The 20,686-nt window shown below is 46.3% G+C and overlaps 1 protein-coding gene across 5 annotated transcripts in view; it reads left to right on the top strand.

Annotated features, from left to right (window-relative positions):
• LOC139048078 (uncharacterized) overlaps positions 1 to 17,834 on the top strand; it is a 46,866-nt gene extending 29,032 nt beyond the window's left edge. The window contains exons 5-8 of one of the 5 annotated variants that reach the window (XM_070522485.1): positions 608 to 723; positions 2,715 to 2,829; positions 11,126 to 11,425; positions 17,309 to 17,834. In XM_070522485.1, the coding sequence (XP_070378586.1) occupies positions 608 to 723; positions 2,715 to 2,829; positions 11,126 to 11,425; positions 17,309 to 17,446 (669 nt within the window). In that variant the 3' untranslated portion in view covers positions 17,447 to 17,834. Of the gene's footprint in view, positions 1 to 607; positions 724 to 2,714; positions 2,831 to 11,125; positions 11,426 to 17,308 lie in introns of those variants that run through there. The other 4 variants (XM_070522484.1, XM_070522488.1, XM_070522486.1 and 1 more) reach the window with 4 other exon arrangements.
• The last annotated feature ends 2,852 nt before the right edge of the window (positions 17,835 to 20,686 follow it).

Genomic DNA, 20,686 nt, shown 5'->3' with positions numbered 1-20,686 from the left:
TAAACCCCCAGAAACAGCTATGCTCCGGCATACTTCAGATCAGAAGCATTCAAATCATTCAAGAGATATAATTATCAATGCTCGCACGTCATAACTCAACAATCACAAAATGTACTACCTACGGTGGTAATCTAATTTCTGACTTTAAAGACAGCAGGCACACAGCCACAACTTTCTGGCGCATTCACCACACCTCCGGAAACAACTTCGAAACACTCCACATATCCTCCCGAGATTCATTCTGCATCTCTCTGAACACAGGCAACGTTCGAAGTTTCCGCCCAAAGAACATGCGTCTCTTCAGAAGAAATTCTTTTCGTGGTTGTACTGAAGGTAGCGTCCTTATCTTGGTTAATGATCCCGTGCTTTCTGGTAGTTAGAATGCATAGGCACCACATTTACGAGCGCTGAAATAAATTAATAGCACTTTTAAGGAAAAGTCAATGCTATAATGCTGTTAGTGTAATTTTATTGGAATAGCATTTCTTTTTTTGCATTTGCCTACGCTATGCGCCATTAAAAGGGAACTCACTGCTATTATTAGTGCCTCGTGTACTTAAATAAGAAATTTGTATTGCAAGGCTGGCGACATTTTTTACCGGCACAGGCTATGACGGATGTATTGAGAGCAGAGCGTCGCGTCAAGCCCATGACATTCATAGGTGCGTGGCTGTACGAACCGGTGGCGTCAGCGCATTTCGCAGTTGAGGTGGAATCGATACCGTGAGTACATTTACTTATAAAACGGTTTGGCAGCTTCTTCTTTAAGTGATCCTTCCGTCGATATAACGGGGCACTAAATCTACGAACTTAACCTATCTTTCGGATAGCATGACATAGTACGGCGCAAAGCGTTAACTTCTACAAAGTACCTTTGAGCTATATATCGCGATTCGAGGAGCACTTTCAGGGAGTTACAGGGGTCGCAGTTAGGCATACACGTAGCTAATGCTATGTTAGATGTGGTCACGTAAAGTTTACTTCACAAAGGAAAATTTATCTTTGGAAGCACAGCATCCAAATAGTAGATCGACGCATTATATCATTGTGAACTGCAGCCATCACTGTCCTTCGATGACGAAACTAGCCATAGAGGCCGACTGCCACTAGAAACCGTACTGGACCTCTGCTAAGTAAACAACACTTCGCCACAGTGATATTACCTGTGCTCAATTCACCATGCTGAAGCTACGTCTACGTTATGGGAGAGGGACACAGCACATGGTTCCACGTAAATTTGGACGAACTGGGGTTAATATGGATAAGCTGTAGATAGAAGCACAGAAGTATTTTAGCACTCGACCCTCATTTCGATACTGCCTAAGTAACCGGCAGTTACTTTGTGGCTTCACGCTCAACAAAAACACTGTATTCAATGATGCACCGTAGAGGTATTAGAGACTTTTAGCTTGTACGCTATTCCGGTAAACGGGAGCGGTTTGGGCGGATTACTGGATGGTCGGGGCGTAAACGTGAGCGGTGAAGCCGCCTGGTGTTGTAGAGCTCAACCAGACAAACGCACAGCTAAAACTGCAGTAACTCACCATATCCTGCTTCGCCACTCGTGGAAATTTTTGGCAGCGGCGTAATTGTGAACACGATTACGCCACTGTCAAAAATTTTCGCCAGCAGCTAAGCAGATTATAGTAATTAGCTCTGTGTTTGTGTAGTTGAGCTTTGCGCCACCAGCTGGCGCCACCCATCTGGCCGCTCACCTTGACGCCCCCGCTAAACCGGAAAACCGCCCGCGCTTGCCCGAATACCGGACACGCTAAAGGTCTCTATTAACTCACAGTGCTGAGCGTCAACCGTAAGGCCTCACACAACAAAATATTTGTTGCTCATTGCAAGCGAATCTATTCTATACAAATAAATGTGCTTTCAAGCGCAAAATAGAAGTCAGAACAATATCCATAGCAGTAAATTGCGTCCGGACGTTCTCTCGATAAGGGGAGAAGCAGCTGTGCAGCACCTGTGGAGGCCTGTCAGGTGGAAACTGTTGCCTTTCATTTCTGCAGCTCCTGCCGAGATGCCTCCAAATTTCAGCGCGATGAAATCTGCTTCGGCGAATATCACAGTAGCAGTTGAGCCACATGTTTTAAGCGGACGAAAAGCCATAGAATATACACTATGGCAAGGCCCCCTACACAACGCCGAGGCCAAAATTGCCTCGTAGCTTAGTTCTGAGGCCGTAATTAAAAGAAATTCAGGGGCACGAAGATACTTGGTTCCTACGTGATAAGGATTGTTCTTGCGCCGGCTTTTTTTTTAATTTCTGCTCAGTATTTGACAATTTCCTCATCAATAGCCAAACTTGACGGTTTCTCGAAGTGGTGCTGCAGTAAAACCATGTAGTGCCCCACTTTTATTACCCTGTATCTTTACTAAAGGTGCTAGTACAGCGACAAGCAGGTTCTGCCCACAAGTTTGACGAAATATCATCTCTGTGTCAATGGCACGGTTAATCAAATGCATACGTATGAGAAAAATATACATGTATTTGCATTTGCGCTTAGTGTGCGACGCCATTAAGACCACCCGGTCGCTGCGTAACAGTTGTCCATTAAGAATGCTACGAAGCCTTTTATGGCATAAATATTAATGAATGTACACTTTCCTAGTAATATGCTAGTTGCTGGAAAAATAATATGTTAAGATAACAGTTCCACTCTTTCAGAGCACCAATTTCTTGGATTTTCTTCCTTCTTACGCAGACATCTGAATGTCATCATCCTGCAGACCCACATATCCAAGCTATACTATGCGGGTGACCTATGCTCTACTCGACCGATATGCAGGAAGGGTCAAACTTACCTACTTCCAAGCTTCGTGAGTAGATGATCCAAATAATTTTTTATCTCTATCTAATCGGTGGCATTCGGTTTCTGATAAGACTCAAGTTCCCATAAAATTATGGATAGCTAAAATATGATCAGAACTATTTTTAGGAACAGCTCATGCCATGATCACTAGTACCTACATTTGACTTTAGCAGTGCATTACAGTGCTGCCACTGGAAGAGTGATAACATCGCATATTCTCGCGAGTATCGTCCAAAATGGCGTTTATCAAATGTGTCTAATAAACGGGGCCAAGCGGGGCTTTGCGATTGTTGTGTTCTATAATCTTGAACACTCCGCGATCGCGCCCTTTCTCAACAGTACCACCCAGGAGACAGCGCTGGAAGTGGCAATGATTATTGCAATCATGCCTATTGTCTGTGGGTATATGAACTGAGCTCGAGTCGACTGAACTGTGGAGATGCTGTACATAGATTAGCGCATCTAGCGGCAAATACAGCATCGAAAATACAAACTGACTCGACGCTTAGAGCAGCACGCAGGCGAAAGTACCCTGCGAAGTGTCTCAAATAAAATCGAAGAGACAGGTATATTGAAAGCAAATTTATATTCATGGATCAATTCCTTCATTTATGACTGATTCTACACAACTTCCTGTTTGCAGCATTTACCTTCCATATTTATATGCATTTTGTAGTGCGACTTAGTAAACATGGATTTTTCATTCTATCCTTTGAACCTTGGACGATTTTCTCTTGCACAACGCTACATACCATCTTTTCCAGTGAGAAAACACTACAGGCACCAACAAAAGAGTAACATAAGCGGGGGAAAGAATTGTCGTCTCGCGACACTCTGGGACCACAGTTTGTAGCGATCCACTTCCTAAAGCGCCTCCATTATTTCTGAAATTCGATGCCGCTGCCGCGTAGCTCCCATTTCCACTATTTGTAGTGGTCACAAATAAAGCACAATGTACAATGAAGTGCTGCCTCCCCCCTCCCCGCACTCTTTTTGCTGTTACAAAATGCAGTCCATGGTTCCCACACACTGGCTCCCTCCATGAGCGTGCCGTTACTAATATAGATATTGTTGATTTTGCTGCACTTTCTGAACCAGTTCTCGAGAGAACCGTACGCAGTGCCAGACGAGTTCACGTCGTGAAAGTTTAGCGCGGCAGCTGCACGCCACGTGTCTCTGGCGTTGAACTTACGTGAACGTAAGGATATCCATACATCAATGCGTCGCGCGCGCCCATACCCACACACTGGGCTTCTTCGATTTTCCACTTCTGGCTACCCGCGTGCTGCCAGAGCCAGCCAGAGCGTCTTCGTTTTTCTCGGGTTGCTCCGCCCACCGCGCTACGCACTGCCGCCGGGCGTTCGTTTTGCTCGCGCTGGACGGTTCTGGCTACCCCCGGGCTGCCAGAACCTGCCAGGACGATTTTGGTCTGGCTGCTCTCTGGAAGTTCTCTGGCTAGCAGACGACTTAAAGAGGCGATGGGCGCTCGCCGCCATCTTTACGGGGACTTCACGGATTGCAACGCGGGCGCTTGAGGACATCAATTTCCCTCGCTCAGCCAACTGCCTGCGGTCATCTTCGGATTTGCTTACTTCTAGCGTTGTCTTTTAGGTGCCAACGCTCCGTTCCGTATGGTGAAGCGGTGTGATACGAGCCGTGGTGAACCGTTTGAAACTTTTGTGTGTGTGTATATATGTGTGTGTCCCCCGATTGCTTCTTCGCGGTGGTGAACAGCGCGCCGCGCTCTCATGCGTGCATGTTATCTGCATCGTGTTCCACGCAAGCTGTAGACGCTCATTCACACATTGCGGTACATCTTGATTTCGTCTTTCTCTCGTGGCATTCCTTTTCACATATTACGCGTATGTATATCTCTCCTTTCTCTGCAGTTTTCGAAGCCTTTGCAGTTAGCCCGTGTTCGCTCCGTCACTCCGTCGTATGCTTAGGTGGCAGCTCGAAACCGATATGTGTTCGAACTGCAGGCCGTTGATCTAAGAATACACTGATTGCACTCGGTACATTTAGACACACGTACATTGGCTTATTGCTCTCATGATTGCGGCCAATGTTGTTTTTCGTGTGAAACGTTTCGCTGGTCACAGGCGACGTGCATTTTCACGCGCCAGCCGCGTTCCCAGCTCCTTAAATGAGAAGCACCACCAGCCACAACAAACTTTCTGAAATCGAAGCCCACGCAGGTCGGCACGAAATTTTATGCGTATGAAACGTACCCGATATCCTGCTTTTTCATGCCTTGTGATGATACAGCGCCAACTCAGCAATGTCGCCGGTGGGCGACGTGATCGCTGCGAACAGGGATCTTCCAGCTATCGCTTTCGAGTATACAATCACGATTTCGCGTTTTGTCATCCGCTGCGTCGGAGGCCATCTGTTGCGCAGCGCAAGGCGAGGTTGGCCCAGTACGCGTCCTGCGACGAGTCGCGCGAAATCGCGCGAAAGTTATCGTGTTCCTGGGTGCAACTATATATGTTCAAGCTGGCATCGCATAAATGGGCCGACTACGCCGAGCGCACGTCGGCCTCGACGGGCGCTGCCATGCTGGTAGCATGATTACATGGCCAGCTGTACCGGCGTTGGATTTTGCAAACTTCGGGCAGGTTCGGGTTGTCTTGGGATCCCAGCCCACGTGACATCCTGTCAGGACCGGAACTAGCTGGCTGCTGTCTGGCTCCCAGCGGACTGCCAGAACTGCGAAAATCGAAGAGGCCCCCTTTTGTGAACAACCTGCTTAGCGCTACCTGGAGAGGCTTCAAATTACTAAACCGTACAGTTAATGCGCGGCCCGAGTTACTGCGTGGCGCTAGAAGCTGACGAAAAAAATAGAACGCAACGTTTAATTTTCCATTTTCTATACGGCAAGGTCACGATACTGGTCGCGATAGATCAACATGCAACACTTTCAAGCAGATACTGTCCCCTACAGAACAACACGCAGCAGTTTCCCACATGCTATAACTCAAAAGAGCAACCACAACACAGCAATGCACAGCACATACACAAACACTTCTTGGGCTGCGTACTATCGTGAGCAATATGAGCAGGAACACGCGAGCGCGTGGGAAATAGCCTCGAAACCGACGTGGGGCGATGCGTTGCGGCCGCTGTAGGAAACAAAGTGGAAAGGGCGCCGCGGTTCCGCCAACTGTCGGCACTCCCGCCTCACTAGCGTTACTGCGTAATGGCAGCTGATTGCGTGTCACCGGGCGCTAGCGATGATAAGGCGGTTATGTCATGCAGAGCGTGGACCGTGCTGTCTGTAGTTGAGCGCAAAATATCTCTAGCTCTCTTTTTATCATACTTGCGGAACGTATCGCAATGATACCGGCGTGATACTGTGACGCCTGTAATAGCGCTCGCACGCAGGAAAAAGCAGGGTTGTTTTGTTATGCGTGTTTTTCTATGTCTCGGTTATTGTGAACAAAGAAAAGTTGTACGCAGCAGTGAATTTAAAGGTTTTATTAGACGATTGCTTAATGGTAACAAAATTTTCATCCACACAAAAAGTATCCCAATACATCAGTGTTACAGCTTGACTTTTCCTTGCAGGCTTCATGCGTTAATAACGGGTCATGGCTCCGCCTGCTTGAATGACGGCCTCCATTCTTTTTGGCAGAGACACGTAGAGAGCCTCGATGAAGGCTTTGTCATCTTGAAGATGTTTCCACTCGCGCTTTATGGCTTCCCATAGTTCATCACTGGTCGTCGAGTCCAAGGAGAGTCTTGAAAGGTTAGCCTTCATACGTGCCCAAACATGTTCTATGATGTTCATGTCTGCAGCCTTCGCACACCACTCCAAGCTCCTTACCCCTAGTTCGCCTAAAAGACGTGCCACGACCTTTGCTGTGTGAACGGGAGACAAGTCCTGCTGGAGTAGATAATACCCATCCGGGTGTGGACCATTCAGTGCATAGGGGATCATCTCGTGCTCCAGCAATGTGCAATATGCAGAACTTGTAAATCTCCCAGGGATTCTTACAATGGGACTTAGGCCATCCCGCGAAATAGCCGCCCACACGTTTACTGACGTGCGTCCACTTGCGGCCACCTGCTTGACGTTCTGCGGAGAGAAGCGCGTATTCGCCATGCGCCATACTCTTCTCTGCTGGTCCCAGCGGCTTGAGAACGTAGATTCATCAGAGAAGATGACATATTTCCAATCCTCGACCTTCCAGCTGCGGTGATCGACAGCGAACTTTAGGCGAGCAAGAGTACTGCGCACCTGCTTCGCATTTAGAAATGGCTTCTCGTTGACTGCAGCAACAATTTGTAGGTCTTGATCCGCCGACGTGGCGCGAGGTCGCCTCTCGTGCGGCGCATCCTTAATGCGTCCTTCATCTCGGTACGCCTGCACTATCATGTTGACTGTGTTCAACCGGCAGCCCGTCAAGGCAGCAATGTTTCGCTGCGAGTAAGCTTTCTTCGACAACTCAACGACTTATTCCCGCTTATTCAACGGCACTCGAGACATCGCAGGACGCTGAAACGCACTTCTAACCGCAGGCAGTCGTGGTCTCCCTTATAAGCATTTGCCACGAAAAAGAAATTAAAGATGCGCGTCGGCCGTGACGTAGCGTTTTTACTTCTTTTCTTGTTCATCAAAGATTCGAACGTTTCCATGAAAGGTGCGACTGGCCTTACGATAGACCTTTTAAGAAGTCGGCCAGAAAATATTCCCTGTCGCATGCTTGCAAATATCTAAGAGTCGGGTCTGACCGCTCCACATACGCACTCAGACAAAGAAAAAAGGAACAAAAAAGGTTAACAGCGGTATTTTGCGCTGAACTACAGACAGCGCGGTCCACGCTCTGCATGCCATAACCGCCTTATCATCGCTAGCGCCCGGTGACATGCAATCCGGTGCCGTTACGCAGCAACGCTAGTGAGGTGGGAGTGCCGACAGTTGGCGGAACCGCGGCGCCCTTTCCACTTTGTTTCCTACAGTGGCCGCAACGCATAGCCCCACGTCGGTTTCGAGGCAATTTCCCGCGCGCTCGCGTGTTCCTGCTCATATTGCTCACGATAGTACATCCACGTCTTGGAACCTTCCCATATAGCCATGATGTTCCGACCTGCATTTTAGTGCCAGTGAATGACTGTCTGTTATACGTAACTCAGCAATAGGTTCCACAAAATACTTGCTTGGGTATATTTACCTGATATGCATGCCCATTTCACGCAGACCTGTTAATATAAAACCTCATTATATTTACTGGTTTTGACTAGCGGCTTTAAGATATCGACACGGTGCTGACGGCGATCTAAGCCTTTCAGCTCGAAGCCGTAGCTGGTGGCGCTTCAAGAACCACTGACGCAGTGACATTTACAAAATGCATTCTGTTGAGATGGCTTCAATGTTTTGTGGCCTAATTTCATACAGAAATGGCTAACAAACTGCAATTCGCGGCGTCTGTACGCCTATGAAAAGCGGGTACGTGCGAGCCGGCGCGCGTTGTGCGGCGGCTGCCGGACTTGAGGCCGCGCGTGTAGTGCAGGGATGAATCTGACCGGGCGCTGAAGCCGCCACTTTCGAGCAAGCCGTCGAAGTCGTGTTTTGCCTTCCTGTCCACCGACCAAAAATATTCGGCTACGTCAAGGGCGCCGTTCGCTGCTACACGCTCAGCAGCTGCGTGTGATTTGTAAGGTTATAGTGGTTGGATGAGAGCGGAATGTAAATACCAGCATAGCATCCAAGGAGGCTATGATACAAGTTACTCGCCGTGATGGTCAGGGTGCTACTTCATAGGAGAACTAAACATTACTCACCGCGATTAGCGTGACTGGCCCTGCTCATCATTGATGATATCTGAAGCTAACTGCTGGTATCTGTCGTGTTATGTCCATCTTCAGGAAAGTCATGGTAACGAAGATTGTTACGATACAGTCTGCTAGGCTACTACTACTATAACCATAGCGTAAATACAATGGCAGAAGCGTAACCGTCGCGACAAGTCACAGGGACGGATAGCTCCGACTGTGGAGTACGCCGTCTCTCACTGAGCGCATCAACTGCCAAGCCGCGTCTGCGCCATGCTAGCCGTACTTTTCTCTAGGAAGGGGATAGTTTCGCTCCGCACGGACTTTCGAGGTCGACATTGCCCTGCAGCTTTCTATAATCCCGGCACTCGAAACAATCCACAATGGTGCCGTCACCACGTGTCTCCCATTAGCTTGGTCTCCCGTTGATGTCTAGGCATATCCGTTTGTCCCGTACCCTTGTGCCTTTCATTATACTTTTCGTACTTAGTAGTTTAAATTATCAGTCTACACGTTATCTCCGACAGTGTCTTTTTTTCTTCACAGACGCCGACAGCTTTATGTGCTAAGTTTCCATGGGGAAGTCAGTGAAATGCGTTTTTTTTCAAATTTTATTTCTTGATACGTTTACTTGGTACGTTTCTTTTTTACCGCGCCTTTTAGGTAACCTTCAATTGTTGGTCGGCACTTCCGGTCTCTGTAATGTCGTGTGCGCTACACGATGCATCGCGGAGAAGCCGCCGCTGGCGGGCGGAGACGCGGTCGAACCGGCACTCAAGTGACGCAGCATATACAGCTGTATATCTGGTTGCACAGTCCAATCATGCGACTCCTTGCTCTGGCGGCAGGGTTTCTGTTGCGTCTGTGGATTGGGAGACGTAGCTTGCGGCGGTGATGCGCCAAAACTGCTCGGCTACGTGGCGATGGCGCCAGTAAATGTATTTTGCTTTCGCTTCGAAGCCGTCGAGGATGGTGCTTCAAAACGACCACAAATGCATACATTTCATATAGCTTAACCTTATCGTCATCCTAATTTCACGCATTAAAACAACAAAGCCTGCCTGATATTCGCGGCGTCTAGGACGGAATGCCTGACTACGGGCTCGTCTCGCTATGCGTCAGCAGCTGGACGCTGCTTACGAGTAGAACTATTCTCGTATCGCAGCTCCCCTTCACGCTAGATGTTTGACACTGGTGGTCCCTTCTCGTGAAAGGTTTAGACCTCAGGTTACCCTCTTTAGCATTGCTTTCCCTCGCAAAGAAGTTATCATAGTCGATGTTCGGGTCACCAGCAACGGCGACGCAAGGTACACACGCAAGGGGAAACGTTCCTCCCCTTTTGATTGCCGGGAGAGGACGTGACATGTGAAGTGCTTGTGAAGGAGCAACTCTCCGGCCTGAGAAGGAGGAGGGCGGCTGGTTCATCAGTTTTCGCTCCCTTTATTTAAGAGAGTGGTCAGTACACACAGAGGAATACGGGTAGAAACCACTCCCTGGAGTAGAGGTAAGATCACAGGACAGAGAGTAAGACTGGCACTCGTACACAATCCCGTCGCACAAACAAGACCGACAACTCCTTTCATGTTGACGAGCGAGACGATCAGGCACGTCGTTTCTCAGGTGCTTGGAATTCGGTCCATTCACTGCCGCACACTATGAACCGTAACAGTGGGTATTACGAGCACGAGAAATCGAAACACAGGCTTAACTAATTAACAGAACTCATTATATAACTACTAAATTTTTACTTTATGGCACGTATTGCAAGTTACGAATTCTAGCCAGGCTGTTTGTAAGACGTATCCACTTGCAATGAATTTCCAGGAGGAGACCAGTTTCTAAAGAATATTTACCAAAGTGAAGGAAGAAATGCATGCACGTTTCATTTAGTTTTATGCTTCAATGTACGAAATAGTGCTTTGTTAAAAAAAAGAATAAAGCAAACAGCAGTACATGTTTACGGCGACTTTGATGGCGCATATCTCAAAGCTGGCTTCATTATGGAAAATCATCTGTGGATACGCCTTGAAAACTCACGACAACCATTCGTAAAGTTGACTATGTGCTGCAATTAAATAACAAGCTTATTATCATTTTTATAATAATAATTGGCCTCTCCTAAAACTCCAGCTCAATGACTAGAATGATGATATCTGCAACAGACAATTCAAAATTCTGTAAACTTGAAATTATGAATTTTTACGTGCCGAACGGACGATTTGATTATGAGGCACGTGGAAGGGAGGAACTCCAGAATCATTTGGACCACCAGAAGTTATTTAACGTGCACCTAAATTGAAGTACACGCATGCTTCACATTTTATCGCCCATCGAAATGCGACGCCCGTGGACTGGATTCGATTACGCAGCCTCGTGCTTGGCAGCCCAATACCATTAGCCCCTATGCAACCGCGGTGGGTAACACTAAAAAATTATCACTCCGTAGAGTACAGTGGACGTCGTAAGACAGATACTTTGCGTCCCCATTTCTTCTTCCTCGGGGTTTATATTTCATGCGATGCTTTCAGGAGGTCGCCGAACGAGCCTCGTCGTATCTTCAATTACGGGGTGGCAACTTTAGCGTCATGCTGTCCTCCACTCTTGGCGTCATGGTGTACGTCGGGAAGCTGGGGGCCAAGACACCGACGGCCGCCGACCAAGAGTGCGAGTACTCCTACATGGTGGACAGCGACTTCCCCTGCAGGAGCAACATCTCCACCAGACTTCAGTCCTACAACAGTGCCGAGCAGTACGCCTATGAAGCGTACACCGACGGAAAACGGCGTTTTTATCTCACCTACGAGACAGTGCAGTCCTTGCAAGACAAGGTGACACGCTCGCAATCGCCTATCTGTACGCTGTGAACGTTGTTTAATACAAATTCTGCCAAGGTGGAGCAATGTTTGAAATAGACTGTCTTTTTTTTTTCTCTAGCGGCACAATTTTTTTTTTTGCTTGTCCGTGGTAGGTACCACATACGTAACTCTTACCTAAGTTACTCGATACAGCAGCGATTACTTCTACGAGAAATCAAAACACTTACTTGAATACTTAAAGAAGGGAATTGCGCTAAAAAAAGACACAGACGAGCATCTTGAAGGGGCAGCGCAAAAAGACGATGACAGAAGGCAGGAACACACGGGACAGCGCTGAACTCAAAACTAACTTTATTCGAAAGCATACATACACTTATGTACACAACCCATGGCGACGTGCTCTCCCATCTATGGCGTAATTATCAGTGCGCAGGCAAAAACACGCAAAACCATTTGATCTAATGCTACGTTATGAAGCGGCTTAAAAATTCATATTCACTATCATCACTATAACTATATCACTATATCACTATATCACTATCACTATCACTATTCACTAGCGGTAAGGGATACTTGGCAGCGGGTGGTCTCGGGATACTTACAAAGGCATTTGCAATCATTGGTGATCAGAGATCCGTTTGTGGTAAAAAGCTCGGATGATCTGATCAGCTTCCTCATTCAATCTAATCCTGGTAATTGTAATATTTTCAGCATAGATGTTCAAGACCTGTACTATAACATTCCACATGACGAACTAATGATAAGCGTTAAACTTTGTATCACCGAGGACAATGATGAGCTTAAATTTTCTAGCAGCTGTGGTGTATCCGTCAGCAGTTTTCTCCAGATTCTCTCTTTTTATTTTTCTTCCACTGTTGTTGAATGGAAAGGAAATTTATACCGACAAAAATCTGCCATTTGCTTTGCGTCCAAGGTTGCACCGGTACTAACTAACATTTTCCTAGGTAGCATAGACAGATACATAGAAAATAACCTAGATGACAGAACATTAAAAGTGCTAAGATATATTGATGATTTTCTGATCTTTTTGAAGAGTACTAATTTCCAACAAATGGTTCATAATGTACTTCAAGTATTTCACAAATGTGGCTCAGGGTTAGTTTTCACACATGAAGTGCCGGATAAGAACGAACTACAATTTTTAGATACTAGGCTCAAGCTAACTGATACGCATGTGTGCTGGATGGATTGCCCAAGGTCAGAAAAACCAATTTTAAATTATCACTCCGCACATTCCAAGGTGGTAAAAAACGGCATTGCGTTTTCGGTTCTATTTTCAGCATTGTCTAAATCATGTTTTCACAAGACGTCTAAGAGTTTCTTAACACAACTGGAACGTTTGAGAGCGGCAGGTTTTCGAGTGGATGCTATCCGCATGACAGTACAGAAGCTTGTCAAACGTGTAAAACTAGGAGCACCCGCAAGAATGAATAATCCAGAGCCTGCCGACAAGAAGACAAAACTGGTTGCAATTCCATATGTACATAAACTATCATATAATCTCAGGAATGTAGCAGGCAGATTTGATATCAAGGTTGTTTTTTCCGCCTCTAACAAGTTGATCAAAATTTGTGGTAAGATCGATTGGAAATTGGCCCAGGCTGCCTCCACTCATGCTGGGAAAGGCTCGACTGTTAAGCATACTTCCCCGTTTGTGCATTGTAGAATGGGAGTTGTTTACGAACTCCCATTTTCCTGCGGTCACGTATACAACGGTCAAACAGGTCGCTGCCTCAATATTAGATTGTGTGACCATAGGCGCTCACTAACGGGTAATGCCTACTCGCATGTCGCGCGGCATTGCTCTCCGTATGGGTGCACTCCAATATATAAAGACACCACAATACTTCCCACGCACAAAAAGCAGACTATGAGGGAGATTATTGAGGCCTTCTATATGAGGACAAAAGGGTCGCGTTGTGTAAGTATGCCATCAATAAACCTGCATGATAGTGAATTTGAATTTTTAAGGCGCTTCATAACGCAGCATTAGATCAAATGGTTTTGCGTGTTTTTACCTGCGCACTGATAATTACGCCATAGATGGGAGAGCACGTGGCCATGGGTTGTGTACATAAGTGTATGTATGCTTTCGAATAAAGTTAGTTCTGAGTTCAGCGCTGTGCTGTGTGTTCCTGCCTTCTGTCATCGTCTTTTTACGCTGCCCCCTCAAGATGTTCAACCAGTACCAACTCTCCCAAATGTCGATCCTTCTACACGGACGAGTAAGGACATGGACGTCCTTACTCGTCCGTGTCTTTTTTTAGCTAAATTCCCTTCTTTAAGTATGTACGACCGACTCGCCCAACAACGTGCTCTACTTATTTGAATAACTAACTTAATAACACCATTTATCTTTTTTTAAATATTTACGTTGCTAGTGAGTTCGCAAGGCATATCCACTTGGAGCGAATTTTGTGCATAACACCAGTTTCGATGGATGCGGCGCCAAACTTGCGGTAAGAAGGCGATCTTGTTTCACTTACTATTTTGAGAAGGCTGTTTTCTGCACTCAAGCACGAAAGTAAATGGAATATCATTGCATGTATTTGAACGCCTTGGAAATTAATCTCTCGCAACTGGTGAGAATTTCTGCCAACTGCGTACGCCTCACTCACCGGCTATAATTCGTATATTGATAAATGTGCCGTAAAGTGTAATTATGTTACGCATTGACTTACGCACTTTGACTTCTCCTAGAAGTAGTGACCGTCTGATTGAGTAAATTACCTGAAGGCCTGCAATTATGCAATCCGCCCCAGGCAAGTAAGAGAATAAACTTTATCTCGGAAGCCAAGCTGTTGATGCCCGAAAGTGGGCGGCCACCCTATTCCAACTTGCCGTGGCCCTGTGCTTGCTCCAGGGATCATTTAAAAATTTGGTGCAGCTGAAAATGCACTTGGTATGTTTCCCTTTCTTTGTGGAAACTATATGGGAAAATGCTATGGTGCTCCATTTCATTAGTGAAACATATGTGGGACATTGTGAAGGGTGACGTACAGTGGCAAGAAATTCTATAGACGGATGAGCCGTCGCAATAGGACGTCCGTTCCGCACGTGTTCCACTTAGTAAGCGATATCATTTTGCGAATACCTTCCATTTAGTGGAAGTGGGGTTGTGCCGGCCGTGCCTCTTGGTGTTGCGATGTGATTCGCTTGAGTACAAGTGTCATACACATAGCCTGCGCTTACGCTTCACACAAATATACAGCCGCGAGCATTAATTTGAAAACCACATGGTTACAATTGTGGTAGAACAGCTATAAGCACTGAAAACAAGTGGTACGACCGAAATGGGTTCGTATGACCAATACAACATACTGCCACAATTCTAAATTGAGTGCCTGTGCTAGAATAAATATTGAATTATTACTATTGCCGTTGTCTCTAAATCCTTGCTTTCGAAAGCAAATTCGACGTCTACTGCGGAGACCGTTCCAATATTTGTAACAATTGCAGCTTGTATTCTATGCTTATGGTGCAATGCCAGTTGTGCGAAAAAGGAAAAAGTGTGCTTGAGCACCCTTTGACGCTTCCAACTTTTCGGCTTCTACGCATTTTCTGGATAACAGTAGTGGACGAATTTCACGAGGTAATCATGGTGCTTTCTGAGGCATTGTACAAGCATCAATCACAGCATGATGTCATGTATTCCGTAGCGTATGGCCACATGGCTGGCGAAAGCACGGCCTATCGTTCACTTACTTAACATCTTTAATAAAATTTTGGTGTTAACCGTTTCCGAAATTGACGACATCGTCGCTTCGGCCAAATAGCTTAATTGATGAGTGCGGTTACACCGTACGTATTCGGCACATGGTACCAGCTAACGTCAGCCAAGACGTTTCGTGAAAAAGAATACTTAAATTTCTCCAGTGTTGTGCGTAGTCGAGCCCACGTCAAATGGATTTTTTTTAAAATCTGGTTTAATTATATATACACACACTCCACGCGAGCACTTCTCTGCGACAGCACTAGATGGCGCGGCGCATTCATGGGAAGCATGAGAGATCAGTCCGTCAACGTTTCGGTGGTTGCAGTACAGTGTGCCGATGCGCTGCTTGAACACTAATTGTACTAACATCAATATTGATCATGAGATGCGCGGCGCACTCATCCTGTGGAAACGACTAGCGATTAGCGTCCTTTCTCCTGGCCGTGTGTAATCGGTGATTATGTGGAATTAATTCTTGTCAAGATGTAATCAAGACGGACACAGTGTTGTATGATACAGTCATTTGCAGAATGTTCAATTGCTTGCTATATACATATCACAATGCATTAGTGTACATCTGAATATAAACACACGACATGTATGTTCTATGCATCCGTACAGTACCAGACAAAATCTCCATTGGTTCGGCACCACCAGTAGACAGCAATAGAATATAGACGAAAATAGAATAACGATGCATGTGTGTGAGGACTAAACTGTCTGATTCCATAGATAAAAATGTGATCGAGCACACCACCGACCGTTGCTGTGGGCGTGATGTCGAGAGACGCCCACTCGGCGCCAAAAGCCTCCCTCGTGTACTCCGGCAGTACTACATGTTTTGGTGCTTCGAGAAGTCGATGTTGAAGCCACTGCAAGTGGCGAACGGCATGCTTCGTTCGCGAGCGTTGTCGTAGCAAGGTATGAAGACAGCCTTGATGTAAACTAATAGCTGCATTGGCATGAATCGCTGCACCATATCCGCGGTGGCCCCGGGACTAACGCAGACGGCGGCAACGGTAATTTTTTTAACATTGTACGTACCTGGACCCATGCAGAGGTGTGCGACGCTGTTCTGCACTAACGTGTCGTAAACGTGAATGGTCAGCGCGAGTGACAAATGTGTGAAACATACGCTAGTAAAGCGCGCCGAAGCCCCACTACCGCTTTCGCTTTTTAACTTGTCAGCAGTAAGCACGTCTTTCGCGTGAGGCATGTACAATGGCATCGCGTGATGCCTTGCTTGCTTGCTTCTTCTTTCGTGGCGCTTACCCACTACGGAGGACTGTCCAAAAAGACGGCGATTATATGGAAGGGAGGAAACGAAAACTGGAAAGACAAAGTAAATCAAGATAAGCTAGGAAAACTAGAAAAAAGTAGGAAACAGACCTCCTTGAAAAATACTGTTCAAGCTAGCGATACCGCTTTCAGACACCACCTTGTTCTGGCTCATCTAGTTGCTCATCGCAGCCTCTTGCAGCAACGGCGCATTCGCAGTTGTGTGAAGGTGGGTTCTGAACCCACTTCCCTCAGCACAACCAGCCCGATGCTCTAGCTATTCGACTATGTAATACACATTGACAATGGTTGACGAGAAAACAGTTCGAGAGATTGATTGATTGATTGATTGATTGATTGATTGATTGATTGATTGATTCCGGAAAGCAGTGAAGTACCGCAAGAGTGCTAATCGCATTAAAACATGGTGAAAGGTACAATTATAAGGCAAACTTTGTTCTGCCTTCAGAGCTCCGGCGATCGAAAAACGTGTGTGTTAAAGTAGTATTTCGCACCGTTTTGTTTTTCGCTGAACAGCTCGACTAATGTTGGCGACATTCTATAGGTCACTCGGTTGAGTGTGAATAAATCGTGCTTCTTTGTGACGCGGTGTAAATGAAGAAAGTCTTGCTCTTTGAAAACATGGTCCATGTTGGCTAATTTCTATCCCGTAAGTACTACCCTTGGCGCCTCAGTAGCGCAGAGATCATTTCGCAAGCGCTCCGATCACCATACTAGTGGCCAGCACCTGAACGCCGGGGATTGCGGATACGCTGCTCCTTAAGATAATGCTTTTTTGATACGCACCCAGATCGTACCTATAGCGCTGCTATCTGGTTGGAGCCTTCCATGTCGAATTTCCTTCCAAATTCTGGCCGCAGATGGATACGTACGCGAATGTTTCCACCGGCTGGGCGCTGTTCGAGGCACAGCGTGACGTGTGGAAGGCCTGCGGACAGGACGACTACCTTCGGCTCAGCGCGATACAACAAAAAGCGCGGCGCCTAGGCAAACGGTGACGAAGGAGCCTGGTGTAGGTCAGGAACATTGGAAGGCCATACTTCCTGTCACAAACGGGCGTGGTCAGTGTGTGGCAACCTGCTGCTGCCACCTTTTGTGGTTACGATAATTTATATTGCATATGTTTCAGACTTGACGTTCCAGTGTAGCTATCTAGGTGCTCCTTGTAAGTCAATTTGGTTCGAATTTTTACGCGCTTAAGAACCCTCTTGCCTGCCACGACCACGGCATTTCGCAAATACATTTTGCAAATACTAAGCGTGGCATCGAAGATGTATCATACGTAGTACCAAATATACTTATCCTGTCAGTTAATTGAGCTCGTATATCCTGAATTCTAGGAAGGATGCAGTTGAATGGGCTGCCCCATAGTAAGGCAGTGTATTATCACAATGGTGAAGGATAAACACGTACGCAAATGACGCTGCCTTGTTTCTTGAGTTGAAGTGACTTTGTTGAGATGTTCATGTTTACAGTTGGAATGACATGGGCATCCTATTTACACTGGAGCACCTTATTTTCTTTTTTCTGTAAAATGTTTCTTTTCATGTGTTGTGGTACACTGGATTACCTTTACATCAGGGTTAAAAATCAGTCATAGAATTTTATTCTGGAGATTATAAAGTATGCACTGAAACTCGGCCACGACACTGCGCCGCGGTGCCTCGAAGGAAAATCAGATAACTTGTCGGGGCTGGAAGTTAAGTAAAAATCAGTCGACCCGTTGGCTTTGGCAGTTAACGGTAAAAGCACAAATGAGGCAGTGCAGGGTGACATGGTTCGAGCCTATGTTAAAGTCAGGGAAGCGCAGGGCCCAATTAGTTTCGAAGAAAGACTCGGTAACATGGATCAAAATAAATGGGCGGCTAAAGTGCGCCAGCGACTGTACCTGAAACGCGTGGACACTTAATAGAGGGAGAGGTCAACAAAGTTATCAAACAAGTAGAGGGTCATAGCAAGTGTAGACAGACAACCAGGAGTCATAAGAAAGAAAGTGAGAGAAACAGTGAATCGGATCCAAAATGTAGTCAAGAAGACCACGGAGATATACAAGAATGGGAAGACAGAAATTATACCGGAACATCTGTACAAAAAGGGCATGGCCATTATTTGAGGCTAGAGCTGGTTGCTTAAGCGCAAGAAACATGCCGGAGCAAATATTCGCAACGAGTTCAGACATGTGTATGCTGCTGCAAAAAATCGGGAGACAGAGTATTGGTGGGCAGCGAAGAAATTGATACCCCCAGATCCGTTACAGGCATAGATTACAGGCATAGACATTTTGAGGGGAAAATAAGATTATGGAGGTTGATGCAAAAAAGTACGTACGGAGCAGGAAACCTGTACTCATGTACGGGGCATCCAGGTACTCTACCCCAGTACTCACGTACGGGGCAGAAACCTGGAGGCTTACGAAAAGGGTTCTGCTTAAATTGACGACGACGCATTGAGTTATGGAAAGAAGAATGGTGGTTTAACGTTAAGGGACAAGAAATAAGCATATTGGGTGAGGGAACAAACACGAAAAAATGACATCCTAATTGAAATAAAAAAAGAAACGGGCATGGGCGGGACATGTAATGAGGAGGGAAGAGAACCGGTTGTCTTTAAGGGTTACAGACTGCATTTCAAGGGAAGCGAAGCGTAGCAGGGGGCGGAAGGAAGTTAGGTGGGCGGATGAGATTGAGAAGTTTGGAGGGACAACATGGCCACAATTAGCACATGACCGGGGTGGTTCGAGAAGTATGGGAGAGGCCTTTGCCCTGCAGTGGGCGTAACCAGACTGATGATGATGATGCTGATGGTGATGATCCAAATATGCGAGAATGAAAAACATATGCACTATACTTGAATAAATCAAGCAGGCTTGGGGACTATTTGTGACCGCACCGTTTAAACAAATATGCCAATCATCATGATGATCATCATCATGATCATCATCGAAACCGGCGCCGGTCGTCTTATTTGTGGTTGTTGCGCAGCAGAAAACAGCTTGCTTTGCGCGGTGTTGCTAGGCAAATATTTCTTGTGTTATCGCGTGCGGTTTGCACTATTGCTAGAACAACGGTGTGAAATGTTTCGCCGTATGTGTAGTGTGAACGTGCAATAGTGATCTTGGTGGAATATGTTGCAGCTTAGTCTAAATATGTCAGTCCATCTCCGAGTATGCTCTGAAGTATGAGGACGCTCTTGCAGTGGTAGGTTTACGGCTGCTGTAATAGACCGAAAAGCAAGCACTACGAAGCCTTGGCCAGTGAGTCTGCAGTCTCGCTAAATAAATTGTGACCAAACTAATAAATTAACAGAAGACATTGCAACTCAGCAAGAAAAAGAAGGATTCGGCTGTCCTAACAGGACCGCTACTAGGAGTGTGAATAGGGGATAGTGCAGGTAAATAAGCAGCAATAACTCTTTAGTACTAGACATATAGTGCTACTGCCGTGCTTGCTACTGCCGTCACTGCCACTGCCGATGACACTCTGCCGCTGCTGCCAGCATCGTGTCGAATGAATTACACACAGGACAGCACTCGTCATGAATCGGTTTACGTGTAGCCCGATTCGTACGGCACCTGCATGTGTGCCGCTTGCGGGCTCTGTTTTCTGCGGAATGACGCAACGAAACAACAAAGGGTGCGTAAATATCCTGACTTTAACAAATACACGCCTTTAAGTGCAGAATTGTTCTGACAATGTGGGTCTTCGTGCATGTTATTTCCCTTAGTTCTGCGCGTCTCGTTTGTCTCCATCTTCTCGAGTAAAGCGGGCTGACCCTGAAGATTGGTGGAACAGTAAAGTATGCTGATCTCACCACTGACGTGACGAATTGTGGGCCTATCCTGGAGACAGTCATCCGCGATTCGTGTGGGTCACATGGGTTACGTGGAGCGTGGAGGGGGGGGGGGTGCTCCGCGTTTTGTTGATATGCCGGGCAGGTGCGTAATCGCTATGCTGCAATTTTCATTGCAGAATAAGACGAATATTGTGATCGCATTTAAATAACCACTTAACAAAAGCTTCACATAGATTCCAAGATGAGCGTCGAATCAAGAAATTTTTGTCCTTTTTTCTTATTACATCAAATTTTTCTCAGTTCGGAAGGGCTTTTGCAAAGCAAAGAAAACAATAAAACATTTATTCTGCCCGTAATATTGCTTTTGCCTAACGTCGTCGCTGCTCGCATGCTGCCTGTCATTCAGCAGATCTACATATTTTAACGTGTACTATTCCGCCATCGGG

The sequence above is a fragment of the Dermacentor albipictus genome, chromosome 7, assembly GCF_038994185.2.
Source record: "Dermacentor albipictus isolate Rhodes 1998 colony chromosome 7, USDA_Dalb.pri_finalv2, whole genome shotgun sequence".
NCBI classification, from domain to species: Eukaryota; Metazoa; Arthropoda; class Arachnida; order Ixodida; family Ixodidae; genus Dermacentor; species Dermacentor albipictus.
This window is presented reverse-complemented; position numbering and strand designations above follow the sequence as displayed.